The 27,344-nt window shown below is 37.7% G+C and overlaps 1 protein-coding gene across 2 annotated transcripts; it reads right to left on the reverse strand.

Annotated features, from left to right (window-relative positions):
- Positions 1-294: 294 nt before the first annotated feature.
- FGF5 (fibroblast growth factor 5) lies at positions 295-27,344 on the reverse strand. 2 transcript variants are annotated; one of them, XR_009185710.1, is made up of 4 exons: positions 26,251-27,344; positions 18,461-18,564; positions 6,215-7,354; positions 5,217-6,099 (listed from the first exon to the last, which is right to left on the reverse strand). XR_009185710.1 is itself a non-coding variant. In XM_058296522.2 (3 exons), the coding sequence occupies exons 1-3, from the start codon at positions 26,588-26,590 to the stop codon at positions 7,007-7,009; spliced, it is 792 nt and encodes a 263-aa protein (XP_058152505.1). In that variant the 5' UTR covers positions 26,591-27,344; the 3' UTR covers positions 295-7,006. The 2 variants fall into 2 exon arrangements, 1 of the variants encoding a protein (XP_058152505.1); XM_058296522.2 differs by having other exon boundaries at positions 295-7,354.

Raw genomic sequence — 27,344 nt, forward strand, 5'->3', positions numbered from 1 at the left:
ACCCTCCCACTGACTGACACCTACTGACATCTCACCAGACTGTTTGGCCTACAAACAGCAAAAACATCACAGTTTGCATAGTTACCTATTTTATGATTGCCAATAAAATTGGAGTTTCATAGGATGACTAATTTATTGATACCTAAATGCAGCTTGCAAATGCCTGATACTTCTAGTTTGGTCTCAAAATTTGCATTTGAGATGTCCAAGTTCAGTGAGAGGAGTAGCAGGTGTTCTTACTTTTGTTGTAGGAGCCATTTCATATCTAACATGAAATTCCCTTAGCCATCATCATCAACTTCATCAAATACATTTTATTAAGCACCCATATCAATCCAATAAGCATTTTTGAGCACCTAATATATGACAGGGACCTATATACATAAAATGTAAACTTCTGTGAATAAAAAGAATATCAAGCAGTCTCCACAAAGAGTTTAACTTATAGGGGAAAATTATTCAAAATTGCTATCAGCAAATATGATTTTTTTAAGTGCCTTTAATTGGCCTGATTTTGAATTGGGCAATGTGCAATGAAAGGAACATACCAAACAAGGATTGAGCAAGTAAATGTATGTCTCACTATTCCAGCCCTTTGTGTAAGACAAGACTTCAGAAAATACAAACTGAATTATTGGGAAAGTGAGGCGATGATGATGGAAAGGACTGTCAAAAGCTATCTGTATTTAGAGAAGTGATGACAGGGAGAGATTACTCATATTTCCAGAAGACTTCATGTAGGAAGTGGAATTTCAATCACAAAAGAAATGTTCAATAATTACACATTTATGGAAGTGGATGTGGCTCAAGTGATAAGGCCTCTGCCTACCATATGGGAGGACCCGAGTTCGATCCCTGGGACCTCCTGGTAGAAAAGAAGAGAAAGTGTGCAAGCATGGCAAGCCAGTGCCTGTGTGGTGAGCCAAGTGCCCGTGTGGAAAGCTGAGTGCCCACGTGAGGGCCCACGTGGTAAACCAGTGTGCCTTCACAGTGAACCAAGTGCCCACGTGAGTGCCCACATGGTGAGCCAATGCCTGTGGTGGATGTAGGATGACCGAAAACCTGAAAGTAACTTGTTTCTCTCCCTGTTGCTAGGATACAAAGAAAAGAATTGTATGTAAACCAGAAGGTAATGAAATGCAACCCTCTCTTTGGGCCAAATTCCGCTTTTGGTGGTCAAGAATATCCTGCTGAAGCAATGAAGTATGAAAACCAGCTTCAACCAGTTGGCCGGACCTGAGCAGAAGCAGCCCCTTGCTGTCCTCACTTCAACTTGCTTAATTAACATAGTAAAATTCCCACCCAGGGGTGGAGTTATCTGCCCCTTTTTTGATCATGCAATGTATGTGCAAGCGTGATTTCCTGAACATGCTAATCATACAATTATATAACCAGCTATGTGTGTTCATCCATATGTATAAAAACTAATGCATAATCAAAGCAAATGCTAAGTAGTAACTTGGATATTTAAGTAAGAGTGAAACTGCAGCACAGGGAGTCAGGTCTGAGTCACTTTGGACTGGCCTTGGCTCCTTACCTCTGCAGACGTAATAAATATGAGTTTGCCTAACTCTCGTGTTGAAGTTTTCTTCATGCCATCTCTGGTTATCCATAAAGGCCTTGCTTTGAGGCCTGACACCTGCATGGTAAGCCAAGTGCCCGCGCAGCGAGCTGAGTGCCTGTGCAGTGAGCCAGTGCCCACGCAAGTGAGTCACGCAGCAAGATGATGACATTAAAAAAAGAGATGAAGGGAAAAGTCAAGGTGAAGCACAGAGACCAGGAACTGAGGTGGTGCAATTGACAGGGAAACTCTCTCCACATCAGAGGTCCCCAGGATTGAATCCCAGTGAATCCTAGAGGAGAAAAAATGAGAAGAGAAGACAAAAAGAGAAATAGATACAGAAGATCACATAGTGAATGGAAACGGACACCAAAAACAACAAGGAGGAGGGAGGGGATAGGGGTACAGAGGAAAAAATTTAAAAGTAAAATAAAATGCATTAAAAATAATTGCATGTTTAATTAACTAAGGTCCTGGAAAAATTTATTATTAACAATATTGACCTTCTGACCTTCCCCTCCCAGATGAACTCAAATTTGCAAAGTCCTTCATGAAATGCATGAACCCATTGGACCTCTTCGATCCAATCTCACACTTTCTTTCATTTTAATTCCAGACTAGGCCTTTTTTAAATTAAAAAAAAAAATCTATGTTTATGATTTTACTGACCATTTTGTAATGTGGTTTTCCAGTTTCCCTAAGGAGGTTTTTATTTTCATCTAGGAAGAATGATACCCTTTTTTTGGTACCTCATTGGCTCATACAATCATTACATAATGATAAAGCTGGAAAAGATGTTAGAGACTATATAGTAGAATGCAGATGAAGAAGCAGAGGCCTAGAGAGTGACTTGGAACAATTTTTTGGCAGAGTCTGGACAAAAAAAAAAATGAACTTAAAAAATATGAGAATTCTTGATTTCTAGTATAGTACTCTTTATTACAGAAAATCACTTTAAATACGGATTGATGATATATGGATCAACTGACTGATTTAAGGTTGTATGTGATTCTTGGATATAAAAGTTCTTCTACTGACTTAGAGAAGATTCTTGTCCCTGACTCAGCTCAGTTAAGTTCTTGTCCCTTCTCTCTCTTTCAACTTTCAAATAAGGTAGAGAATAAGGTGGAGGAAGTTAACTCTTTGCCTCTGCTAATACCTTAATTGGACTGGCTACTAAAAGTAAAATGATGATACATGTTAATTGGCCGAAAAGTTCCTTTCTTTCAAAACTTTTAAAATATGGTCACTGGCTAAAAAAATAAATTTTACATGAGCAGAATATAGATATAGGAATGATGTAAATCTTCCAGAAGATGTAGAATTCATTTGACAAGTAATTTTGGTATGCTTCCCATTGCAACGATGTCTACAACACTGTTTGCGTTTCTAAAAATTAACCCTATAGGGATATAGCTGTGGCAGTGAGAATGGCACCAGAATTCAAGTTTTTGGTTAGTATAATTCATTTATTTTGTTAGTATAAATGAGAGAAGTCATAGTTTGGATTTTGTTTCACTTCTCTTTGAAAGGGTAAAAAATATTAATAGCGAAAAAATCATTCAGTATTCTATTTCAAGATCAATATGATAGAAAACTTACTTAGATTTATGGTACTTTATTCTCAGGTATGAGAAATAAAAACATCTAAAAATAAAATAATTATTAAATTTGGGAATGATTTATGTTCATATCCCTTATTATTGTTGCATGATTTTGACCTGTTAGGCCACTATAACCCAGATAAGAAATTTAAGATAATTTAAACATACCCACACTCTCAAATTAGTTTGTTTAGGAGGAAACATTGATAGACTTTGTAATTAAAAACCACAATGGTGATGGTAGCACAACATTGTGAATGCATTTAACAATACCGAAATATATATCTGAATATGATTAAAAGGGGAAGTGTTAGATTGTATAAATGGTAACAGAATAAAAATTTTAAAAAATTTGTGGAACTACACTACACAGTGAACCCTAAGTTATATCATGGACTTCAATTAATAGCACAGTTGTAAAAATGTGCTATCATCAATTGCAATATGTCCCACACCAATACAAGGTGTTGGTTGTGGGGTGGTGTGTGATAATCGTGGATTTTATGCATGATTTCTCTGTAAATTCACAACTTCTCTAATAAAGAAAAAAATGCAAAAAAAAGTAACCATAATGATCACCTAAACATAGAAAAATAAACCCACAGTGTTACTCCACCTTACTAAAAATCTCTATTTACCTCAGTAGAGGCTTCAAATTTTTAAAATCTTAAATTACATTTAACCTAATTAAATATGATATAATTAATAAAACTCAAATGTTAGTCCATATGTGTCTGCTAATTATCCTTTATGCAACTTACATTCTTAAATTTTAGTGTAAAATTCACTGATTTTTAGATGATATAGTCATAATAAAATAACTTTATTTGATATTAGATGGCTAAGTTACCTAAAAATCATCAAAAACAACATAAGCAAGGATCCCCTAAGAAAGTAGTAGGCATTAGTAAGGAGTTATACATGTTTTCTGTATATGAGGTCATTCAGTTATTTAACTTAGGTAATTTTATGCTTCACTGCACATTAATTAAATATAATTGTATATGGCCAGTAAACTAAAGATAAGCGTAATTTAAAGTTTGATTTTTTGTTATTGTTATTTTATGTTAGCCTGGCTTTAAATTTTCAAATCAATGAAACCTGATTTGCATAATATATATTTGGTAGCTATCGAACTTTAATCTTTATATGCTAAATTACCTTGACCTAGGAATCCAAGGTAAGATATATTTTTTGGTTTAATGTAACCTACCAGCAGCATTTAGCCTAGTAGAATACAGTATATATAAAATAATTTTACTTTATTCTCAATTATCATTAATATCATCTTGTCCTTGCCCATTTAACAGCATATGTTTCCTGGTCTCTGATTTACAAGTTAAATATATCATGTGTATTAACAACTTAATATACAGTATACAACTTTTAATAGGTTAGGGTAAACCTGAAGAAATATTTTTAGCTTTATAATGTATATATAAGGTGATATACCAGTTGGATAAGAATTGGGCATATCTTCATTGACAAAATCTCATTGTTTCATGGGCATCACCATCCCAAAATCCTCAAGATTGAAGAATGAACAAACCAAAGGGGGGAATGCAACTATGGACTAAAGTAGACTTATTAATATTCTAGCAATGGAAGTACTTGTATCATTGATTTAAAGGCAGTGGCCACCGAAGGTTCTAGAGCAGGGAGAGGGAAGAATAGGTGTAACATGGGGCATTTTGAAGATATTGGATTTGTTCTACATGACAATGCAATGACAGACACAGGCCATTACAGGCTTTGTCAAAACCTATAAAACTGTGCAGTGCAAAGTATAAACTATAAGGTAAAGTATAGACCATAGTTAGTAGCAATGCTTCAATATGTGTTTATCAATTGTAACAAATGTACCACACTCATGAAAGATGTTGTTAATGGGGGTAATTGTGGGAAGGGGAAAAGGAGGGGTTTATGGGAATCCCCTATATTTTTTATGTAACATTAATACAATTTAAAATTTTAAAATACAAAAAAGAAAAAAGAAAAAAAATCTCATTTCATTTAATGCAGGAGCATTTTAATGTACAAATTCATTTAAACTTTTATAGAATTCATTTTATATCTTTTAAAAAACAAATTAATTGCAATGTTTAATCAGATTATTGGCTTTTTAATAAAATACTACACTAGAGTATGTTTATGATGCTTTAATTGATGGATGGGTATATATATATATATATATATAGTTAGTTAGTTAGTTTCCATTGAAACAAAGCAATCTACTTAAGTGGCAGGAAGTTCAACTGATAAATTTACACTTTGTGTTTGGGCACCAAAATAAATCATACTTTGTTTTAAGAACAAAAAAAAAGTTTATGAGTATTCTTTAATTTAAAAAAAAAAAGCATGCTTAAATACAAACCACAAACTTTCTATGAGCTCTTTGCTTTTACTGTGAAAGACATACTTCTAAATATTGGCTATACCTTTTATTGCCACATTTCTGAATTTAAGATAAACACATACTTCATAGAATTCCTTTAAAATTATTACCCAAGAAAATAAATGCATACATAAATTCTTTTTAGTTTTCTGTGATTTATACCAAACATTCATATTTGGGGTGAGAATTAAGTGCCATTTTCATCTCATCAAATTCCAAATTAAATTTCCCATATTGCTTGGCCAGCTTTTATTTATACATCAGAAAGTTTCCTTATAAAAAGACAGATCTATTCACTGTAATGGTTACCTTTAGAATAGGAAGTTCAAAGGTGGTTACTGAGTAATAAGAATATTTTTGACAATGGGACGTGACATTGGTAACTGTTAAATGATTCATTCTCCATGTTTTTCCTCTGGGTAGGTTGCTCCCCGTGGATCTATACAGTGGAGATATCAGAGGGTCATAGAAGAGGTATTTTTAAAGCACTTGTGTCATAGTATGTGCTTGATGGACAGCATAAAAATGTATTCCTCCAGCTGTTCAAGAATGAGGACAGGGGTAGATAAAAGGAAAAGTGAAGGCAAGGTAAAATCAAATCTTAATGAAATGTTACAGACTTAGTGTACTTGCACCTCTAATTCTTTTCCTTACCTCCAGATTTCAACCCCATCAAAAAAGTCCTTATATTTTTTCCTCACTTGCATTCCATATCATTCAGTGACAGGGGGATAGAATTCCACTAATTGCATGGATTTACACACAGACACACAAAATCCAAGATGAGCCTTTGTGCTGGAAGAGAATTTAAATATTTTAAGATGTAGAACAAAACTTAAATTATCTGAGGTATGATAGAAAGCAATAATAATAAAAAAGTTCAGTAAGTAGGAAAATGCAAAAGAAATCCACATACTACAAATGGGCAATAAGCATTTGTATAATTCATCAACCACGTTAAAATGATTGCTTATGTCATATTAATTAAAGCATTAAAAGTAAGAAAATATGCTCCAGGTAGAGGTAATTTTCTTTATAAAACAAAAACCAAAAGTTAATAAAATATTTTATCTGCAATAAAATATTCTTTGGAAACCAAAAATAAAAATGTACCATGTATGTTCTTTCAAGTTGATCAGTAAAAGTCAGAAAAATACAGTCCATGCTATTTAGCTTTCTGAAAATACAGAGTTCAAAATATCTCCTAAGCATAAAGCAAAAAGCTTTATGTTTTGCTGAACCAACAGTGTTCTATATTGATACAAAGAATTCCAGTTCAGTTGCTATCAGAAAATATTTTTGCTTCAACCTGAAACAAATGCCCTGACTTCAATACAGTGTAGTATAGCTGAGGCTCTATCTGAAAATTTTTCTTCAGAGCTCTGAAGACTCCTATAGAAACTCCTGAGGGGGGAAGAAAGGTTTCTCACAAAGCTAAGATGATGATTATCCAAAGCGAAACTTGAGTCTGTATTTCACTGTGTTTGGACTTTTCCGAGGTGCAGAAAGGGAAACCTTTGGTTTGACAGGGTTAGGTGGTTTTTTCTTTTCAGGAACAGTAACTGTGAAAGAAAGTTCTGGCTGCTCCAACTGCTTGAATCTTGGCAGAAAATGGGTAGAAACGTGCTGAGGTTTGACCCTTGGGCTGCAGCCTCGTTTAGCTTTTCCTCTTTTATTGAGTGCTACATACCACTCCCGCCCAGTTTTTTCAGTTCTATGTATTGCTGAGGCATAGGTATTATAGCAGTTTTCTTGAAATCTCTCCCTGAACTTGCAGTCATCTGTAAATTTGGCCTAGGGGGAAATAAAGAGGAAATGTAAGTAGTGGTAATACTATCAGCATGTAATAAAATTGAGGACTTGAATTATAAAGAGGAAAAAAAAAAAATTCCTTTGACCATGCCCCTACTATACCATTTCATTTTATAAAGAGTTATTTGGTTCTTTCAAAGTTGCTTAAAATTATTATTTTTTTGTTTCTTTACTTCTACATTATTCTTGTTTGTAACACTGATATCTGTTTACTATGTACTTAGGAACCCAATATTAACATACATAAATATTTAACTGGAATTCGATATATTTAAGTACTCTTACTGTTTAAAATGACTTTGAGATTTGTCATTTTAAAAATCTTTACTATAAGATTTTTTGTCCTTGTAAGTCCCCAAGAAAATACATAGTAATATATTATTAATAAATTATCACCTGGTAAAACATAAATTTATGTTCAGAGACATGAGGTCATATTATTCCTTGGAAAGAATCATATATTTTTTACTGTTAATCATTGTGAATCATCTACTGAGAGAGGGGTAGCATATGGCCCTATTAATATTGCATGTGTTAGGCTTTTTTAGGGAAAAGATGTATTCTCACACATGTGTTGCAGAAGAATTTGCTCAATGGGAAAAGACAAAAGTGATGTGGATTGACTGTCAATACTTCAGCCACACACCCACTCAGAATAGCTGCCCTTCAAGAGGACACAGCAAAGCGGAAAAAGCAGACAAGTAAGCATCACATCACAGTGCAGCTTGAGACCTAGAATTAGGACAGCGCCATGCAGAGGGTGCAATAATAGCACAGAGGAAGGGCTTCTAAGAGGGTGGGTATGACAGAGACAGACAGCAGGAAATTCTTTCTAGAAATGGTGACATCTGAGCCGAGTCTTCAAGTACAACTAGACCTTAGCTAGGTAGGTAACAGGAGAGAGAATTTTCAGGGAGTGGAGACGGTGTTCAAAGGTCAACATGACACTTTTGAATATAATTAGTTCAGTGTACCTTCTTCTTAGCATGCATGGGAGAAGTAATAAGAGATGAGGCTGACAATGTAGGTGAGTACCAGATGTGAAAGGGTTTAGTTTGCTATGTTGAAGAGTTTGAAAGTATATGGTAAGGGAAAGAGCATAAGCAGTGGAGTCAGACGTGCGGGTGTGAATGAAAACCAATTCTGCCAATTAGGTCCAACTGAGTGCCCCTTTTCCACAGTCCTTACAACCACAGAGTTATAGTGAGAATCAAAATATTTTCGTAGGGAAGGGATCTATAGCTTTCATCAAATTCAAAAGAATCCATTACTCCCAAAGAATTAAGAATTCCTGTCCTAGACCAAACTACCAGTTTTCACAATTCCGAAGGACACAATTTGCATAATATTCCTGGGCTTGGAAATGCTAAAAAAGTTTAGTCTCTATATATAAAAACAATAGAAGCTGTATGCATTCTATACCAGACCAAGAAGTTCTATACTGGTTTAAGATATCCTTTTCCCGCTTGTTTTTTCTAAAAATGGCAAACTTTCTCTGCCATATAGCTTACAGCCCAGTAATCTAAGTCTGAATGCTGCCAGGCAACCTACACCAATTATTGTTGACACTACATGAGATATTTATCTTGTGCAAATTATGAAAAACAAGCAATATCAGAGCATTTCCAACAGCACATTTACCTGTGAACAACAGTTTACCCAAGTTATTTACATTCAGGTGTAGTTCAGTCCATAAAGCTCTTTATTTGGGGTCTGTGAACCTATGTATCTAGATCTTCCATAAATCTACTGGTGATACCCTGGATTTTCTCTCTAGTAGTCTGGAAGAAGGGCTTTTAAAGAATCACAATCTATGGGATTCCTTTCATCCAGGTTTACAACCTACCAGCCTATGTCTAGGCCAAGAGTGCTATGCTTATATCACTTTAAAAGATGACACATTTATTGTTATTTTTTATTAAAAAGACTTTCTTATAAGTTAAATGGAGTTTTCCCTACCTCTGCTTAGCTCGTGAAAGGGCTTAAATAGTCTATTTAATTAAATAATTTCAAATTTTTATTTTAAAATAAAAGCTATAGCCCACTGGACTGTTTCAGGCTACATAAAGGGATCTGCATTTCAGAAAGGTGTAGATTTCATTGAAGAGTAGCAGGTACATTTACCCTGCATAGGATTTATTTTTTCTTAAAATGTGGTTGAGGGAAGTGGACTTGGCCCAGTGGTTAGGGCGTCCGTCTACCACATGGGAGGTCCGCGGTTCAAACCCCGGGCCTCCTTGACCCATGTGGAGCTGGCCCATGCGCAGTGCTGATGCGCCCAAGGAGTGCCGTGCCACACAGGGGTGTCCCCCGCGTAGGGGAGCCCCACGCGCAAGGAGTGCGCCCCGTAAGGAGAGCCGCCCAGCACGAAAAAAAAGTGCAGCCTGCCCAAGAATGGTGCCACACACATGGAGAGCTGACACAACAAGATGATGCAACAAAAAGAAACAGAGTTTCTTGTGCCACTGACAACAACAGAAGCAGACAAAGAAGAAAATGCAGCAAATAGACACAGAGAACAGACAACCGGGGCAGGTGGAGGAAAGGGGAGAGAAATAAATACATAAATCTTTTTTAAAAATGTAGTTGAACAGCATTTTTAAAATGTGTATACTACGTTATACCCTGACCTGATTTCTACCCTTGTTTAACAAGAATCCCTTTTCCCCAAATAAACAGAGCAGTAATTGCTCAAAAGTTTTATAAGTATATTGCATTATTTAACCTTTGTTTTTTTCCCTATTGGTGACCAAGAAAAGAAAGAACATGTCATTTTTTGTTCAAGTGGCTCACACACACCATCGTGTATTTAATATATCAAATTCCAATTCAGGGTCTTTGGTATGAGTGAAAACCCACCCACCCAAGTTCCTAAAATTATTCCATCGAAAAACGTTCTACCTTCCTCCCCAAGATTCATGTGCTAATTTCTTCTTTCTTAAAAGGGGCTTTCGCAGGGGATGGCTGTTCAGGCTCTAGATTTTCAAGGGTCATCTAATGTTTAGGGTTGAGGCCCCACATACTACTTGCAGCCCCTCAGCCATCCCAAACAAAACATAAAAACAGGAGTAAAGGCGATCAGACTGTTTTGGCTTTCTTCATTGACTTCTAATTTAATGTTTTGTCTGAAAAATTCTTTCAGCGAGGATGGAACAGAACTCCCATTTCCGTGGACTTTTTCATAAGGGGATCTGGTTTCTGCTTGAGGGATCGAGTGTTCCTGTCAGTATTCCTAGCCTGGTTCAGGCAAAGATGGAGACCGTAAGCACTAGTGCTGAAATTAAGCCATACACGAAACATCTTTACAGCAGAGGGTCATAGAGCAGCATAGCTACAGGTATTTAAAATATGTACATGTACATTAGACAATTTTGAATAATAAATTTTCCAGGATAATTTTAATTTTTAAAATCTCCTTTCAACTACAAGAAGTCCTTTAATTGCATATAATAAACTATAATAAAAGCCACTATAGACCAAATTATGCTGTCAGCAAAGTTTCCTTGCTGCATGCATCCCTGCTTCTGGTTCCCCTACCTCCTTTCAGTGCTACTTGGTTCCACTGACCTCCATCAACGGGGCTGCCCAAGACGGGTGCCCTAAGCCCCAGGCTGTTTTGTAAGGTTGCACAGGATATTCCTGGCACAAAGGCAACAACCCAGCTTTGGTGGCGAGTGGGACTTAAAGCCAGACCCTGCTCTAACTGCTCCCAAGCAATGGACCCTCATGTAGGACAGCACATGCCCAGAGGAGCTGCCTTTTATTCTTAACCATGTAAGTTCCATGTGGGCTATCTGTATTCCTCACATGCTATCTCCAGGGCATGGGCCATACTTCCTGCTTGGCGCTGGACATTCATCTATTTTATATCTCAGTTCCTCACTTTCCAAGGAAATATATAAATCGGTGTTTTGTTTTGTTCTCTCCCCTTCCCCCAACTCCCTCCCCACCCCACCCCCACCTCGGTTGTCTGTTCTCTGTGTCTATTTGCTGTGTCTTCTTCTTCATCCCCTTCTATTGTTGTCAGCGGCACAGGAATCTCAATTTCTTTTTGTTGTGTCATCTTGTTGCATCAGCTCTCTGTGTGTGCAGCACCATTCCTGGGCAGGCTGCACTTTCTTTCACGCTGGGTGGCTCTCCTTATGGGGTGCACTCCTTGCACGTGGGGCTCCCCTACATGGGGGACACCCCTGCGTAGCAGGGCACTCCTTGCACGCATCAGCACTGCGCATGGGCCAGCTCCACACAGGTCAAGGAGGCCCGGGGTTTGAACCGCGGACCTCCCATGTGGTAGACGGACGCCCCAACCACTGGGCCAAGTCCACTTCCCTAAGTTGGTTTTAATAACAAACAACCTGAGCTAAAGTAGTGAAGAACATCAACTGCAGGTCTTTCTCCTCTTCCCAACCTCATGAAATGCCTTAAAATTACTCAGGAGGCTTGTTCAAAGCACAGACACAAGAAATTGTGTTTCAGTAAGTCTGAGGTGAGACCGTCAAACTTGTCTTTTTAATCAGCATTCTGTGGGATATTGATACAGATGAGGTGAAGACCACACTTGGGGAAACACAGTATAAGATAATAACCGTTCTCTTTCTGATGCTCTTAATAATAACTCTTAAGAGCTGGGCTACTGAGGGCTCTTATATGCCAGGTATTTTACCTGCCTTTCATTCCTACCAGAATTCTATGACAGTTATTAGGATATTGTTATCTGATTGTTCAGTCGTAAAATAAGGAAATGGTTCATCTGAAGCTCACGCTCATCAAGTGCCAGGGCAGGCCTAAGACTGAAAGCTCAGAGCTTCTCATTCCTCGACTGAAGCTCTTTCCATAACATTACACAAACAGGGCTATCCCCTCGGCTTTTTTGTCATCTTATCTGCCCTGAAGTTGCTCCATGTTAAAAAGTTGATGAAACACAATTGCTACGTCTCAAGCCATCAGAGAAATATAATGCCATCTCTTGCTTTAGTCTAAAATGAATCTCTGAACCTACAAGTTAATGCATCACTCTCGGAAGTCCTTTGTAAAACAGACCCACTGACCAGATTTACACAGTGCAAAACGAATGGAAGAACTGGCATTTACTAAAAACACAGAACCTTAGATCCTTTTGGGGCCCCGAATTATTAGACTTTCGATTTTATTACGTAAATTGAAATCTCTTAGAGGGCAAGAGGAGTTTCTATTCAAATGCCTTTATAAAGCTCATGGTCTTGACTGGCAAAGTGGAGTGCTTAATAAGTCATTTTTTAATGATGATGATAACTATTGCTCAAGCCTCCATTTCTCCTTTCAGCAAACATGCCCAGCTTTCGGGCCTGCTGACTCCTCCTCACTCTGCCCCCAGCTCAGGAAGTCCAGTCCAGACTCTCATCCCAGGCAGGCCAGCCAGCTGGCACCCTCTGAAACCAGGAAAGGAGGACGCTCTAGCCCTTGCTTAGGGCTGATCAAGCACACATTCCATGCCTGTTTCGTAAACTCTGCAATTAGCTTTCCTTCCAGACATGATCCCCTAAAACCCTGAGAAACAAAAATAATTCTACCATATGCTTCTCTCTGGATCTTTAAAATAAGCTAAAACTGTTTTCCCCTAATAGCCAATGAGCTATTTTATCTACTTCATGCAAAGACTGAATCAGCACACATGTGATAACTAACTTTTCCAGGAAGTATACTTTTTAAGGAAAAAATAAGATGCACAAGAATTATAAGACTATGACCATGAAAAATCCTTGCCTCTTTAAGCATTTGAGCCTGGGAATTTTGCTTTCAAATTAAGTTTGTTGGGTAAAGGAAAGCCCAGAAGGTAAATGACTTCTGTTTCCTCAAAAAGTTTGGGGGGCAAAAAGAAGGTGAATGATGAAATAGGATTTGGAGCTGGTCTAAACATCTGAGGGGGTCACCGCTGCCTCACCCCAAAATCAGAAAGCCCTGTAAGAGACAAGATCAAAGATAGCCAAACAGATGCCGAAGAGGAAATTAAAGAAGATCTTTTTTAAAAAAGAAGTGCTGAATTCTTTCCAGGCACTACTCTTTCTTATTTAAGATTTTTTTTCCCCCTTCCCCTCCTTCTACCCCGCTGTTTTTGCTGTCTGTGTTGTCTTCTCTTCCCATTTTCTCTCCTCTAGGATTCATCAGAATTTGATCCTGGAGACCTTTGATGTGGAGAGAGGTTCCCTGTCAATTGTGCCATCTCACTTCCTGGTTTCTGCTTCACCTTGACTCTCCCCTTGTCTCTCTTTTGATTCGTCATCATCATACTGCATGACTCACTTGCACGGGCCCTGGCTCACTACCCGGGCACCGCACGGATGCTGGCTCACCATGCAGGCACGCTTTCTCTTCTTCTTTTTCATCAGGAGGCCCCGGTGATCAAATCCAGGTCCTCCCTTACGGTAAGCAGAAAATCTGTCACTTGAACCACATCCAATTCCCGGCACTACTCTTAAGCATCTCATTTAAAACCTCATTTCAAATTCTTAACTATCACAACAGATTATTGCTTTCATTTTCCTCCTTTTACAGATGAGTAAATGAAAGACCACAGAGATTAAGTAAAAATGACAGAGCTGGTAAGTGAGATTCACCCATGGGCAACCTAACTGTCCTCTTAACCACCGTACTCCAAGGCTTTTCCCTCTAACATCTAGAACCACCTCTAAAAAACTCAGAAAGTCTCATGATGGGACTTTCAGCAAGAAAATAAACCTGTTTGATTTGAAGGAAGAAGGAGTAGGAACAGACAGACAGGCAGAGAGATATAGCTAGAAAGAGAAGACTGCTTGTGACAGTTTGAATTTTGTGAATCCAAAATGATTATGTTCTTAAACTAATCTATTCCTGTGGGTGTGGTAACCATTGATTGCATTAGATTCATTTTAAATCACTTGATTAGATTGCTTTTGATTGGACAACATCAGTGAATTGAGACCCCTCCCTCTTGCTGGGCTTGATATAAACAGAGACACAGATAGAGGGAGACACAGGAAAAAGAAGCTACTATTTTGATCTGGCCACGTGAGAGGGAAGATTCCAAGTTCGACCATAGCTACGGAAAGGCAGAGAAGCCCCAAGAGACAGAGAGGAGGTCCAGAAAGAGACAAGCCCTATGCCTGGTTGCCCATGGCCGAGCTCCAGGAGATGGTGGATTCTCGAGGGGAAGGCAGGGACCGCGGCAGAGATTGCCCGCCTTCTTAATTCACCACGTGGCCGCATGCCCGGATCAATAGTAGCTGACTTTGGTCAGATGGCATCTCTGATGGTGGACATTTCATGGCCTCAGAACTCTAAGCTTTTAGCCCACATAAGTCCCCTTTATAAAAGCCAACACATTTCTGGTACTTTGCACCAGCTGCCCTTTGGCAAATTGAGACAGCGCTCAATCCCAAAAAGTACCTCAGTTTGAGAATGAGTTGAAAAAGAGCAGAGGCCACAGTGATAACTCCGACTAACCAGTTTGGCACTCTGGGAAATAAACATCTTTTCTTACCCTCCAAGATTCCTGGCACATTTTGACAAAGAGAAGACCATCGCTTTCATGCTGGGAAAGAATGCTGAAAACACCATCATGATGGGATTTTGCTACATCGTATTTTTAAAATATACTAGTAAAACCTTTGAAGAGAGCTGAATGTAGATTAGGTGCTTGAATGAGTGCAGGAAGCAATACACATTTGTATGACTAGAGTTCAAATAAAACTTCTCTTCCTGAATTAAGGAACTTAGACAAAAACGAAATCAGCATAAATATCTCCTAAATCTAACTGTTCTAGGCTGATATTTCTGTTTGCCTTCATTGTGTCCATTGACGATGAGCATTTGCTACATAATGATCTGTTATGAAAACATATCTTTTCTGTTTTGAAAATTCATCTCAAGATGGGTTCCTTATGCATTCACCATCACACTGAATAACCAACATTCATAAAACTCTTTAGGTACTGTGGTGGACACATTCCTCCTCTCTAAACTTTAAAATACTGGAGGCACAGAAGTAGATCACAAAAAAGACAGTCCAAAAAGTGCTCTAAAAGAGTGATACACAGACAGACAGAAAGAGGGAACAAATGAACAGAAAGAAAATAAAGGATATATTTGCAACTTTAACTACAAATCTAAAATTGCCTATTTACATAGCTGTTAAACAGTGCTACAAATATTATAAGGATAAACCACAGTATTCATTTTTTAAATGAAATATGAAAATATTACTATATGACACAGTATTGCCTCCTATAAAAATAATAGACATAATTGATTTCAAACAAAACTTACCTTCTTTCAAACTAGCTTTGGCCTACCAACCATTATAGTGTTTAGAGAGAGAGAGAGAGAGAATTTTAAAAGGACATAGTTCTGGTTCAGTCTCCTGGCTTTAGGAAAATAATTTAACATCTTTGAGACTCTTTTCTCACCTAATTTCTAATGAGATATTGTGAGTGAAAGAGTGCTTAATGAACTACAAAAATATATATATTATTTTTGCCTAATAACTAATTTTTGATAACATGGTTGTTACAATAAAAACCACATTGAATATCTATAATCATCCATGTATATTTCTCAATATGGTTTGAGCATTACTTTTTCCAGAATTATATGAATATTTTACATGTTAATTGACATTTATTTGGTAGATAGAACCCTCAAAGGAAACTTAATTGTCTCTGCACAAATATTAATCTAAAGTCACTCATATACTATATATCTAATCCTAAAAACATAAGGTTTTTTTGCCTATTTTGTGATGTAATTTTGTAGAAATCGAAACTAAATCAAATAATCATATTTAAAGTTACAAGAACAATTTTTCAGCTTGTTTCACTAGAAACTAAAAACAAGAAAGAAACCATCTGGGCATAAAACATAATTGCAAGGATTAATACTATTTCTAAATACAACATCCTTAAAAAAATAAATCTCTTTGTAATTTAATTGGGTTTCCATCTAGAGAAAAAAGTGCTATTAAAAGCTCAGATAAGAAAACATGGACTTAGACACCTGGTTTAAAAGATCCCACATAATTGTAGGGCTTAATTTTTTATCTACAATTCAGCTCAAAGTCATCAGAATGACTTTTATATCAAAGAGCTCCAATGAGTGACAAGAGCAAGACTTTCTTTGTTCGTTTAAAAGTCATTATTCCATGAAATAACTTTAGCCTGCCAAAATGAGAAAGAATAACAGATGCCGCTTTTGTGTTATCTGCATTATTTCGACCAGCCATTCTGAGACATTTGGGTCAAATTTCTAGAAATTTGTTACTTGCATTTGACAGAGGAATCATGTATCCTAACCTCTGATTTGACCTTTCTAATTGGCATCCATTTGTAATACTTCGCTTTCTGTGGCAATTATCGTTAAGCTGGTCCAAGTTTAGTCTAGTTTTTGCATGTATTAGGGCATAAATCAGAATATAAAAAAATGTTAAGATGATGATTTTCACCCCAAACTAGCCAATAAAAGAAAGTCTCTTTATATGCATTTAAGTTTATTGTGAAGATTATATTTTGAAGGAATTTTAATTTTTTAATACCTGGAAGTAACTGAGGAAAAGTTTTTCTGTTCAGATGTGTTTAATCATTGTTTTCTATCCTGCATCTGCTCTTTTTAATAAAAAAATCAAATATTGTTTTAATATATTAGCATGCTCTGTTTTTCCAGAGCAATGCAGAAGTTTGTCCTTTGAAATAAAGGAAAAGATCAAAGAGCAATTATTTTATGAGTAGTAGATTATACCTTATGAGGGTATAAGAGCCAGCTTAGGAAATGAAATAGGTAAATTTGTATAATTCTTGAAATGGAAGATTAAAGACTTTAACAATGGTTTTTCAGTTACCTTAAGATGAAATTTTAGTGAATTATTATATTTAGATTGTATTCATATTATTATAATGATAGATAATATTTATTGAGCATTTACAATGTGCCAAATACTGCTTTATGAGTTTTACGTACATCATATCAAATTTTCCTCCAATAACTAGAAATAGCTCAAATTCTACTGTCTCTTCCAAGAGGAATTAACAAATCATCTTCAGATGCCAAGGAAAGTAAAATTGTAAAAATCTTAGACATTGAATCAAGTGAAATTCTCACTGAATTTTTTAAGTTCTATAAATTAAGAAATCACAAGTAGTAAATTTCAACTGATAACACTCAATTAAAATTAAAAGTGATAGTTATCCAACTCATTTAATAAGAATTAAAGGGCTAAACTTTGAAGAATAATTACTTTTAAAATGAGTTACTATGACAAACCTTAATACGCTAAAGAAAAGGCAAAAATTCTTTTAAGTGCCACCCATATGGACTAATTCAAATAGAATCTGAGAATAAGAAAACTAAGCTAAGCATAGTTTTTTATCTTTAAAATGTTTGAATGCTTCCTAAGTAATGGACATTTTCATAACAAAAACAGAAATCAATAATTTGTAAATTCATTACAAAATGTATAAGAAATGTTTAAGAATGAAAAATGTTTCGTATTTTAAGACATAACTATTTTTGATGTGATGAAAATAACAAGATAGAATCCCTCAAATAGGTCGAATAAAATTTTTCTATGGAAGGTCAGAATCTTCATGATAGGGTGCTTCCCTCCATCCTTAAAATGAAAACTTTGGCATAGTATGAACAGCTTGTTATAATTAAACAAGAAGTGAATCTATTAAAGACATAAACACATATAAAATAAAGCCAAAGCACCATAAGCATGTAAATTTAAAATTTTATATACTATATTATGTCCATAATAGTTTCTCATTAGTTGGGCGATTTTTAAGAAATAAACCATGATGCTTGTTTGCAAAATAATATTTCCAAGTACACTTCCCCTTGAAAGTTTTTTATAGTCTCAAAATATCTTTTCAAACAAATAAGATATTGAAATGGGTACATTAAAAAATCATACACTATTCTCTTGGTTAAAGATAGATATAATTTTTTAAAAACCAGAATAATATTAAGTTCTCTGGGCAGGCTGTCTGTCCTATTTACTGATATTGGAAAAACATTTCATTCTATTTCACAAACATAAAATCTCCATAACTTATTTAAGCAATATAAAGTAGTTCTACTTACACTTGCATGGAGTTTTCCTTTTTTTGACATCGCTAAAAATTTGTTGCTGAAAACTCCTCGTATTCCTACAATCCCCTGAGACACAGCAAATATTTCCAAAATACCTAGGATGACAGAAATCCCAAAATAAAATGCAGACTCTTCTGTACATCATTGTGAGAATTAAATTTCTACATAGATTATTCCATTCTTTATCACTATAAAAAATAGCATTCTAATTTTCATGATAGTATTTAACATCCTATTTTTCAGGATATTCACTACGTTTTTTTTTTTTAAAGGTTAGCGTTTAAGGTAATCATTTAACATGATTAATTTCAAGATCAAAAGGTTTGGTTCGGCTTTGTTAATATTTTTTCTAACAAATGATAAACTGCTTTTAGTAAACAATGTGACAATAGAACCTTTTTGAGTTCTAAAGACACTGAAAACACATATTTAAAATTTTTTATTTATCCTTTGTCTGAAAATATATTTTTCTGCATGTTTTTCAAAATAATTTTCATCTACTATTTTTCTATCAGTGATAATACATACTTTTCCAGAAACTTCATACTCAAAACCAGTATAAGCAGTTGTAAACTTTTTGGAAATAAGACTAACTTAAATAAAATAAGTCCCTTTTCCCAAATCATCACTATTATAAAAGTACAAATAAATATATACCATATTCAATCATTCAGTGAGTAGCTTATTTAGAGACTACACATTAACAAGATACCAAAAGCATTATAAATAACTTGGGATTATGGGCTTGATGAAGTGTTTAATGGATTAGGGTTTGAGACAGCTCACATTTTGAATGAGTTTTCTCAAAAATATTTTAATGAGGTACTTTGTACATTATCATTTACATTTCATATTTCACAGTTAGCATTTTCAGGTCAGTGTCCCCGTGTCTCATACATTAATTTGAGAAAGTCCATATCCACTGGGTCAAGGGAATCACACACCACAATTCACAGAGTATTTTAAGAAGATAAAACCCCCAATCTGCATTTAATTGGGATTCTTACCTGTTCATCATAAACTGAAAAAAAATGTTATATGAACATGAGAAAAGCATGTTTTCTACTGTCTTATATCAAATTGAAGGAGAACAAAATAATCGAGTTCACTAAAGTTAAAATAAGACCTGTCCTAGAAAGAAAAGAAGGAAAGAAGGAAGGAATAGAGGAAGGCAAGAAAGTTGGGAGGGAGAGAGGGAGCCAGGGTGGGAGGAAAAGGTAGAGAGGAAGGGTAGAAAGGAGGGAGGGAGGGAGGAAAAGAGAATCAAGAAGGAAGGAATGAAGGGAGGGAGAGAGAGGGGAGGGAGGAAGAAAAGAAGAAAGAACAACTCAACATTTCAATCTATGATATTCTGAGCATATATACAAATTATGACTTTGCAGTAGGACTATTTTCTGAATAGAGAAATTTGGACTTTCTCAAAATAGCAATCTTTCCCTGAAGCATTTAAAGTATATATAAAATTATTCAGTTTGCAAAAAAAAGGGTATATTGTGTATGCGTATACACACAATGTGTAGTACATAAGAATATCTTTATTAATCACTTGTATTGCACAAGGTGAGCTAACCATAATTGTAGCAAAACTGCCACTTAGTTCTTCAACTTGATTTCTTGAAAACACTTAGGAGGTTCATGGGATAAAAAGAGGTGCATAAAGAATTTCTTTTCTAATAAATATTCTTAGTCTGGAGTGAATAAAACACAACTCTGGGAAACTGCAGCTACCAATTTATTGATAGACATTCCTTTAATAGGAAAAGCTAAGAACTTTTCTTTAAAAAAGGAACCACTTTTGCTTTTAGGAACTGCTAAACAAAACAAACTGGTGTCCTATAAATCCTTTTCTTCAAAATGTTTTCAAAAGGCAGTTTACAATAGATTTTGCTACACAAGGTAATTGACTGAGATGCACACCTAAAGATTTCAAAGCACTATCATTTTATCAAATAGTAGTCAGCACATTGAATGCTTTGTAAAATCAAATACACCATACATCTGTAATATGTTATAATAACATTGGTCCTAATAATGTTGCCTAATACGTCTACTGCAAGATACACTTATATCAAAATTACAAAATGATCTTGAGAGAAGCATTAATGGTATTAGATATTTGGGAGGTGGGGAATGTGATAGTGAATGCTGTGTATATACGCATGCAAAAAAAAAACAAGAAAGGGAGAAGAAGAAAAATTGTGTATGTGTGGAATGACATATACAAAAGAGATAATATGGAGTTGGTAGAAGGGAAAACTTGGTTGAATGTTTCCCCCCAATCTACTCATGGTTCTAGATTGCTAGAGGTTTTTTATTTTCATCCTCTGGAAAAATTACCTGGTTTAGTGAAAACAAATCTATTGTCAATTAGTGAAAAAAATACATGGTAGTATAGAAGGTGAAGTTGTCTTTAAGTGTATGTTTGCAGACTAGTATTTAGGTATATAGATTTAAAAGGCTCTATAAATACTTATTTAATGGAAATACTATCTCTTTGTCAATGTTAACTATCACTTTCAAATGACTGACATTTTATATTTAAGAAATAACCATTTGACTCTTCTAACTTGTGTCTTGACCCACTGCATATTTTCTGTGCATATGTTATATAGAATCTGCATGGCAGCAAAATTTAATTATCAGGAAAGTTGAAATAATATATGTGAAAGTGTTAACATCTATTAGATACTGCGTGGTTTCTTTTCTTTTAAGTTCCAGTATAAAAATGATGTATATCCTGGGAATGAAAGGACTTTAAATTTTTAAGAAAATTATATTAACTGAAGGCTGGAAAATATATTTTTTATATATTGCTCTATTTATTATTCTGTAGAATATAGGACAAAGTAAAGAGATGAAGTGAGATTAAAAAATTGTTTTTCATACAGACAATTTTGGTAAGATCTTATAAATCTTAGTGTAAGTATGACATAATTACTGGGAGATTGTTAAGATCCTAATTTCCAAAGTAATTTCAGCAGTGATAGGGGCGCAATCTTGTCTTCTCTTCTAGAATATTGGGACAGATTCTATGAGCCCCACAATTCAGTTCCCTGCCCCGCACCCAAGAGATTACAGGCCTATTGATTTTACTATGCCTGCTCTCATTAAATAACACACTAAAGAATGCTACATAGTATTTTAAGCCCATGTGCATTAAAACATCCATACATAAACTCTCAGAAAATATTTCTCTGAAAGTGACTGTTTTGAAAAAATGTCAGTAATTTCCTGACCTCTATCATTAGGAATCAGCAATAATAAATTTGATGAAAATTTTCAATTAACCATATGGATGCCAAGATGATCTCCATAAGCAAAACTGTAGGCCAAGGGTATCTCACAAATCACAGAGAGTCAATGAAGGTTTGCTTAATTGGATTGTTTTATTTGAACTTCTCACTCATCGCTTCTTCCTTTTCAAGAAAACCCATGTGCACACATGCATAGGTATATATTTTAGTACTCTCCTGATATTATGGCCCTCTCTGGTTTGGGGGGGAGGGAAGTCAGTATAAACGAATTCACATTAAAATGCCAGTAACAATGTGATATCATTCTTAGTGTGCTCCCACTTAAGAAAATCAAAAGAAGGCATTGCTTAACAGAAGGAATTATTCTCACAGTGGAATTTCAAGGTTAACATGAAGGTTGAATGAAGGAGGAATTATAAGACAAGAACTTCTTGGTGTCTCTTGGATTGCGCACAGACAGCTTAATCCACTCATTTACAAGCATAAACGTGCATTTAAAACAAAGTTATTTCAGGAAGAAAATAAGTACCTTCATTTTTAGCTTAGTCCATCCAGACTTTTTAATATAATAGGACACTATTGGTGGTGATTGATACGATTATATAAACTTTTCCCTTTTCTCAGTGAAAAGGACATCAAAAGACACCCATTCATAAGTTTTGAACCGCTCACCTAAATTTTCCCAAAGAAAAACCATTTATATCTGAAGTTTCTCTATTTGCATCCATGTAGCATCAGACATTTTGTACCATATTATCAAATCTGAGTCTTGAAACTACTTAGTTTAGCAATCTTCATTGATTAAATCAATAACATGGCCAGCAATTTTCCACTTGAGGTTTTCAATTAAGTATATACAGATTCTGGTTTACCTAGGCTTGGTGAACTGTCTAAAAATTGACTCCATGTAACACAAATTTAATATTAAATTCAAATATTTTAAAAATCAGTAAAATAGTCAAATAGGTAATGGGAATTTTTATATATCATGTGAATATTTTGGCTTTGTTTATCCATAGTTTTATGCTATTCCTCTCTAAATAGACAATTTTCTGATTGCTTATTCCTCAATAACCCAAGATAAGTCAACAGAAGCATTGTATTGCAACTGAACTTGAAAGCATTTATGTAAAAGCAACGCCTTTGTTTCTAGGCAGTATCTGGGTCTTACAGTCTGGCTCTTCAGTCTTTCCTCATCCCCTCCTCAGTATATCCCACAATAGGAATTTCTGTGTGATGGATTTAATTTCATTTTCTGTCTTCAAAACTTGGGATAACTATTGAGAGAAGCTAACAATATATGAATTTGTAAATCTACATTAAACAAATTATGCTTCGAAATCTGTGACCAGAGAGTTCTTCTGATAGTGAAACTTGAAAACACTCAGAATTGGCAAAATCTTAATGTCAAATCATAGCTGTGAAACACATAATATCATATGTATCTATCATATATATCTTATATATATCATCTGTTCTATTTGGCAAACCCTACAGAAATCCATTGGATTCATAGGAATCTGTTAGAACGCATCTTCATGGCAAAGCTTTGACTCTTTTTGAAATAGCAAGCCTGTGGCAGTAAAAAAGTATGAGCTTTCCATCATTGCTAACTCAAATATAGTAGAATTAGATGATGATGTAAAAAGAGAGTTCATGGCCATCAACTGAGTTTGGTAAGTGTCAGGAAACCATCAAGTGCTGCCTTTAAAGAGGTGTGTAACCAGTGGCAAGTTAGCAGGAAGCTGGTTCTCTTTCACAACTACCCAAAGGCAGGGAGCCAGTTTATATTTCCAAACTACATGCCATCCTACCAAAAATGAGATCTTCCATAAATTCTTCATTGATCAAGGTAGCAAAACCATGTGACACTCCAGACATCACAAAACAGAATATCACTATTAGTTGAACATTTATATTTTCCTCTGTGAGAAAAATCTATGGATATCAAAAGAAAATGAGAAGGAAGTGGAAGGAAGGAAGGAAGGAAGGGAGGGAGGGAGGAAAGAAGGAAGAAAGGAAGGGAGGGAGGAAGGGAGGGAGGGAGGGAGGGAGGGAGGGGAAAGAAAAAAAGGAAGGAAGGAAGAGAAAGAAGAAAGAAAGACAGAGAGAGAAAGAAAGAAAGGGAAAATCTAACACAAAGGTAACCAAAATAACAAGCCTTTTGAGGTAGTAACCTGTATTGGGTGCGAGAATAATAAAAGAATAAGTAAGTGAATGAACATACCATGTAAACAACACAAACTAAAATCTTAGGGGCTATGTGAACTGATAGGAATTAGGAAAGGATTGTCTAAATTAAGGAAGTTTTATCTAGGCACTATTTAGGAAATTTCCCTCTTTTGTAGATATCTTTCAGCATGGATTTTTAAATAAATTAGACCTTGGAAATAACAGACATAGTCAATGTTTGTTTTTGTTTTGTTTTGTTTTGTTTTGTTTCTGAATGTATCCTTTGTTGACCTGTTCTCATTGTCCCTCCTATGTTTTCTGCAACTTCCCCTCTGGCAAGGCCTAAGCTCTAAAAATCTTTCTTTGACTCTTAGCAATACGGAGTAGAGAATTAATATCTTGGAAATGAACCTTGTTGGCAGAGATCCCTGTTACACCAAAACCCGCCCCAGACACATGCTTCAATCCTACAACCTGCTGCTTGCCAGAGGTTGCCCTTGGGAACACAAAAGGCATCCTCTGTTGGTGCTGGTTTCCTAGATAGCCTACCAGGAGAACACACCAGAGAAAGTTTTCCTGTATGAGAAAGGAGAAAGGGTTGCTGGAAGGGGAGGAAATATTCTGATACATGATGGAGAAAATAGTTGGCTGGGACAAAAAAAGAAAGACAAACGGAAATACTGGAATACATATAAGGCCACTGAAATCTAGGAAAATTTCTCTTCATCCCAATAGACCTTGCCCTTTATCACGAAAAGTGGGGAGTTACTTGGTAAGAGTGAAATGAATCTAATAGGTTCCTTTGGGGAGACTGTGGGAGCAGGAGCGTGTGGGAGACGACACGGCTGGTTGGGGTGTAGGCTGGCTGGGGTGTAGCTGGTTGGGGTGTAGGCGGAGGGCTCCCTCTCCCGCTGGTGCTCCAGGCCACCTGATCACCGCACTGCCTCCGACTGGAGCCGAACTGCCCGAAAGACTAGACAGGAGCAGGGAGCGGGTGTGGATCTCTCCTCTCCTGGCGCAAACCACCCGGTATTCCACACTCGCTCTCCTTAACCCCCCAAAGGAGGTTTGCCAGTCGGCCCCTCCGCGGACGTGCCTCCATCCAATCTCCCTCCGGAGGCGGCTGCCAGGCTGAGCCTGCAGCGGAGCGCGCGCCTCTGGAGCCTGGGGAAGGAGACCCCATGAGCCTTGGGGTGGCTGGTTTAAGACCTAGCAATTTCGGTACCCTTTGGAGCTACCCTCCAGGGCCGGGTGGAGGTGCGCAGCCCCCTTTCCCTTCTTACGCATCTCAGAGGCTCGGGCTGTGGTTTTATCTAGTGGACTGACCTCGGTTGCAAGAGCGATCTGGCCCCCGCGAGGAGCAGCCCCTCAGAGATTGCCTCAGCCTGGCACACAACCCCTAATCGTATGTCTCTGTTAAGCTTCCCAGAGGCCGTGAGAGGAACCAGAGGAGTGGCTGTGACGGTCTGGAAAGGCAGACAGGGTTAGAAAAAGAAAGAGGAAGAGAACGGAGGAAAAGAGAAAGGCAGCTAAAGAGAGAGATCAGAAAGAACACGTCTAAATTGGGTTTTAAAAATAAAGTCTGACACAGTTTGCCTGTGGAGAGGGAGCCCTCCCCAAACACGCCAACCAGCCACGTAGTCTCCCACCTGTACTGAATGGAACCTCCTCTGAGTGTCTTCTAAAATAAAGAACTTTCCCCTAACTGGTCTTGGGACAAAGGTTATCCAGCCTTCCTAACAAGGATGCTGCCATGGGCTTAAGTTACTAAAACCCAACTCGAGAGTCAACAATTCGACTTCCATCACGTCATTCTCTCTAAACGTGTCCCGTTTTACAGATCACTGTCTTCTTCCAAACTATTGTGTGTCTATGTGTGTACGTGGGTATAAAGACTCATACACATATACAAAAACAAATATGTATACGTATGTGTGTGTGTATATATAAATATACATATAAGTATATACTGCCATGTTCATTTGCAGTTTATGGTAGCGATTGGAAGGAAGGCACTTAAGGTTTGGTTCTTTTTTAAAAAAAATACTGTTCAGTTATGTTTCGGCTTTGGCGCTAGGGCAAACTGGAAACGAGGTGTATGTGTGTGGTGCGCCAGCCTCTGGGCAACCTACACCTAAGAAATCGCCCTTCCTCAGGTCCACAGAAGGATGCGTGTGTGTGCACCAAAACAGACGCATCTCCACCCAAAACCCTCCCGGCTGTTTCAAGACTCAGCTGGGTCCCGGTTGCCTGGACTCAGGAAGGCGAGCCTGTGGCCCAGGGAGCCGACGGTGCCCTGTCTCCATCTCCCGCCACCTGCCAAGGATGGGTTTTGTAGGAGAGCGAGCAACTTACTTAACATATTGGCTTCGTGGGAACCATTGACTTTGCCGTCCGGGTAGATTTGTAGATGGAAACCGATGCCCACTCTGCAGTAGAGGCTGCCGGTCCGACGCCCCGAGGGGCTCCACTGGAAACTGCTCTGCTCCAAGCCGCTGCCTTGGCTGCCCAGAGAAGCCGCCGGGGAGGAGAAGGCAGTGGAAGACGTCGTGCTCCTGCTGCTGCTCCTGCTACTGTTCCTACCAGTGACAGCGGGTCCGGGTTGTCCTTTGGGGGCGAGGCGCTTCTCCTCGTGCGTCCAGGCGCTGAGGATTAGGTGGCTGAGGCAGAGGAGGAGGAGGAAGGACAAGCTCATTCTTCCAGCCGCGGGGGTCCGAAGCGCATCTTGCAGAGCTGGTCCTGGGCTCTGTAGCCCCCGCGCGGCCGAATGCCTCTGGCGCTGCCCACCTCGCCGCACGGGGTGGACATAGCCTCGAGGAAGAAAAAGAGGGAGAGAGAGAGTGGAAGAGAGAGACAGGGAGAGAGCGAGAGCACGCCACCCGAGCGGATCTCGGCGCTAGCTCCGAGATATTTATAACGCCAGTGATCTCACTGCTCCGTGCACGCCTGGGAAGCTTCCCCTCACCCGCTGCTTTGTGTACTCACTGGCCGGTACTGGGAGGGAGCCTCACTGTCCCGGGGCGGGGGGTGGGGGGTGGAGGAGGGAGGAGATGGGAGAGAGTGAGTGGGAGGAGAAGCCGGGCGGAGGAAAGCCGCACCCGGGACGGAGGGTACGCCTACACCAAGGCCAAGCACCCCAGCAGTTTTCGCGCGCCGCCCAGCCACCCCGCGACCCAACTACCGCCAACGCCGCGCGAATTCCGCTCCGCAGCAGCAGCTGAGTTCTCTCGGGGCAGCGGCGGAAATGCGGCTTGCAACGTGGAAAAGGGTTCTCCGCAGCATCTTCTGTTTTCCTCGTCCTCCTCACCTTCGCCACACACTTGCGTCCCAGCTACACACTCTTGCCTAACCCAGCACCCAATTTCCTGATTCCCTTCCCTTTCATCAACAGACCCCTCTATCACGTCCCTTTCCCCCCGGAATCCCTAGCAAATCTCGTCCCGCCGGGG

The sequence above is a fragment of the Dasypus novemcinctus genome, chromosome 1 (assembly GCF_030445035.2).
Source record: "Dasypus novemcinctus isolate mDasNov1 chromosome 1, mDasNov1.1.hap2, whole genome shotgun sequence".
NCBI classification, from domain to species: domain Eukaryota; kingdom Metazoa; phylum Chordata; class Mammalia; order Cingulata; family Dasypodidae; genus Dasypus; species Dasypus novemcinctus.

What these genes read in the sequence shown, in the direction of transcription:
- FGF5 (XM_058296522.2), bottom strand. Translation starts at nt 26,590, where the DNA reads ATGAGCTTGTCCTTCCTCCTCCTCCTCTGCCTCAGCCACCTAATCCTC. An exon ending in CCACGAAGCCAATATGTTAA is followed by an intron (nt 18,565 to 26,250) that starts GTAAGTTGCTCG and finishes CTGTCATCCTAG; the next exon opens with GTATTTTGGAAATATTTGCT. An exon ending in AAGGAAAACTCCATGCAAGT is followed by an intron (nt 7,355 to 18,460) that starts GTAAGTAGAACT and finishes ATTTCCCCCTAG; the next exon opens with GCCAAATTTACAGATGACTG.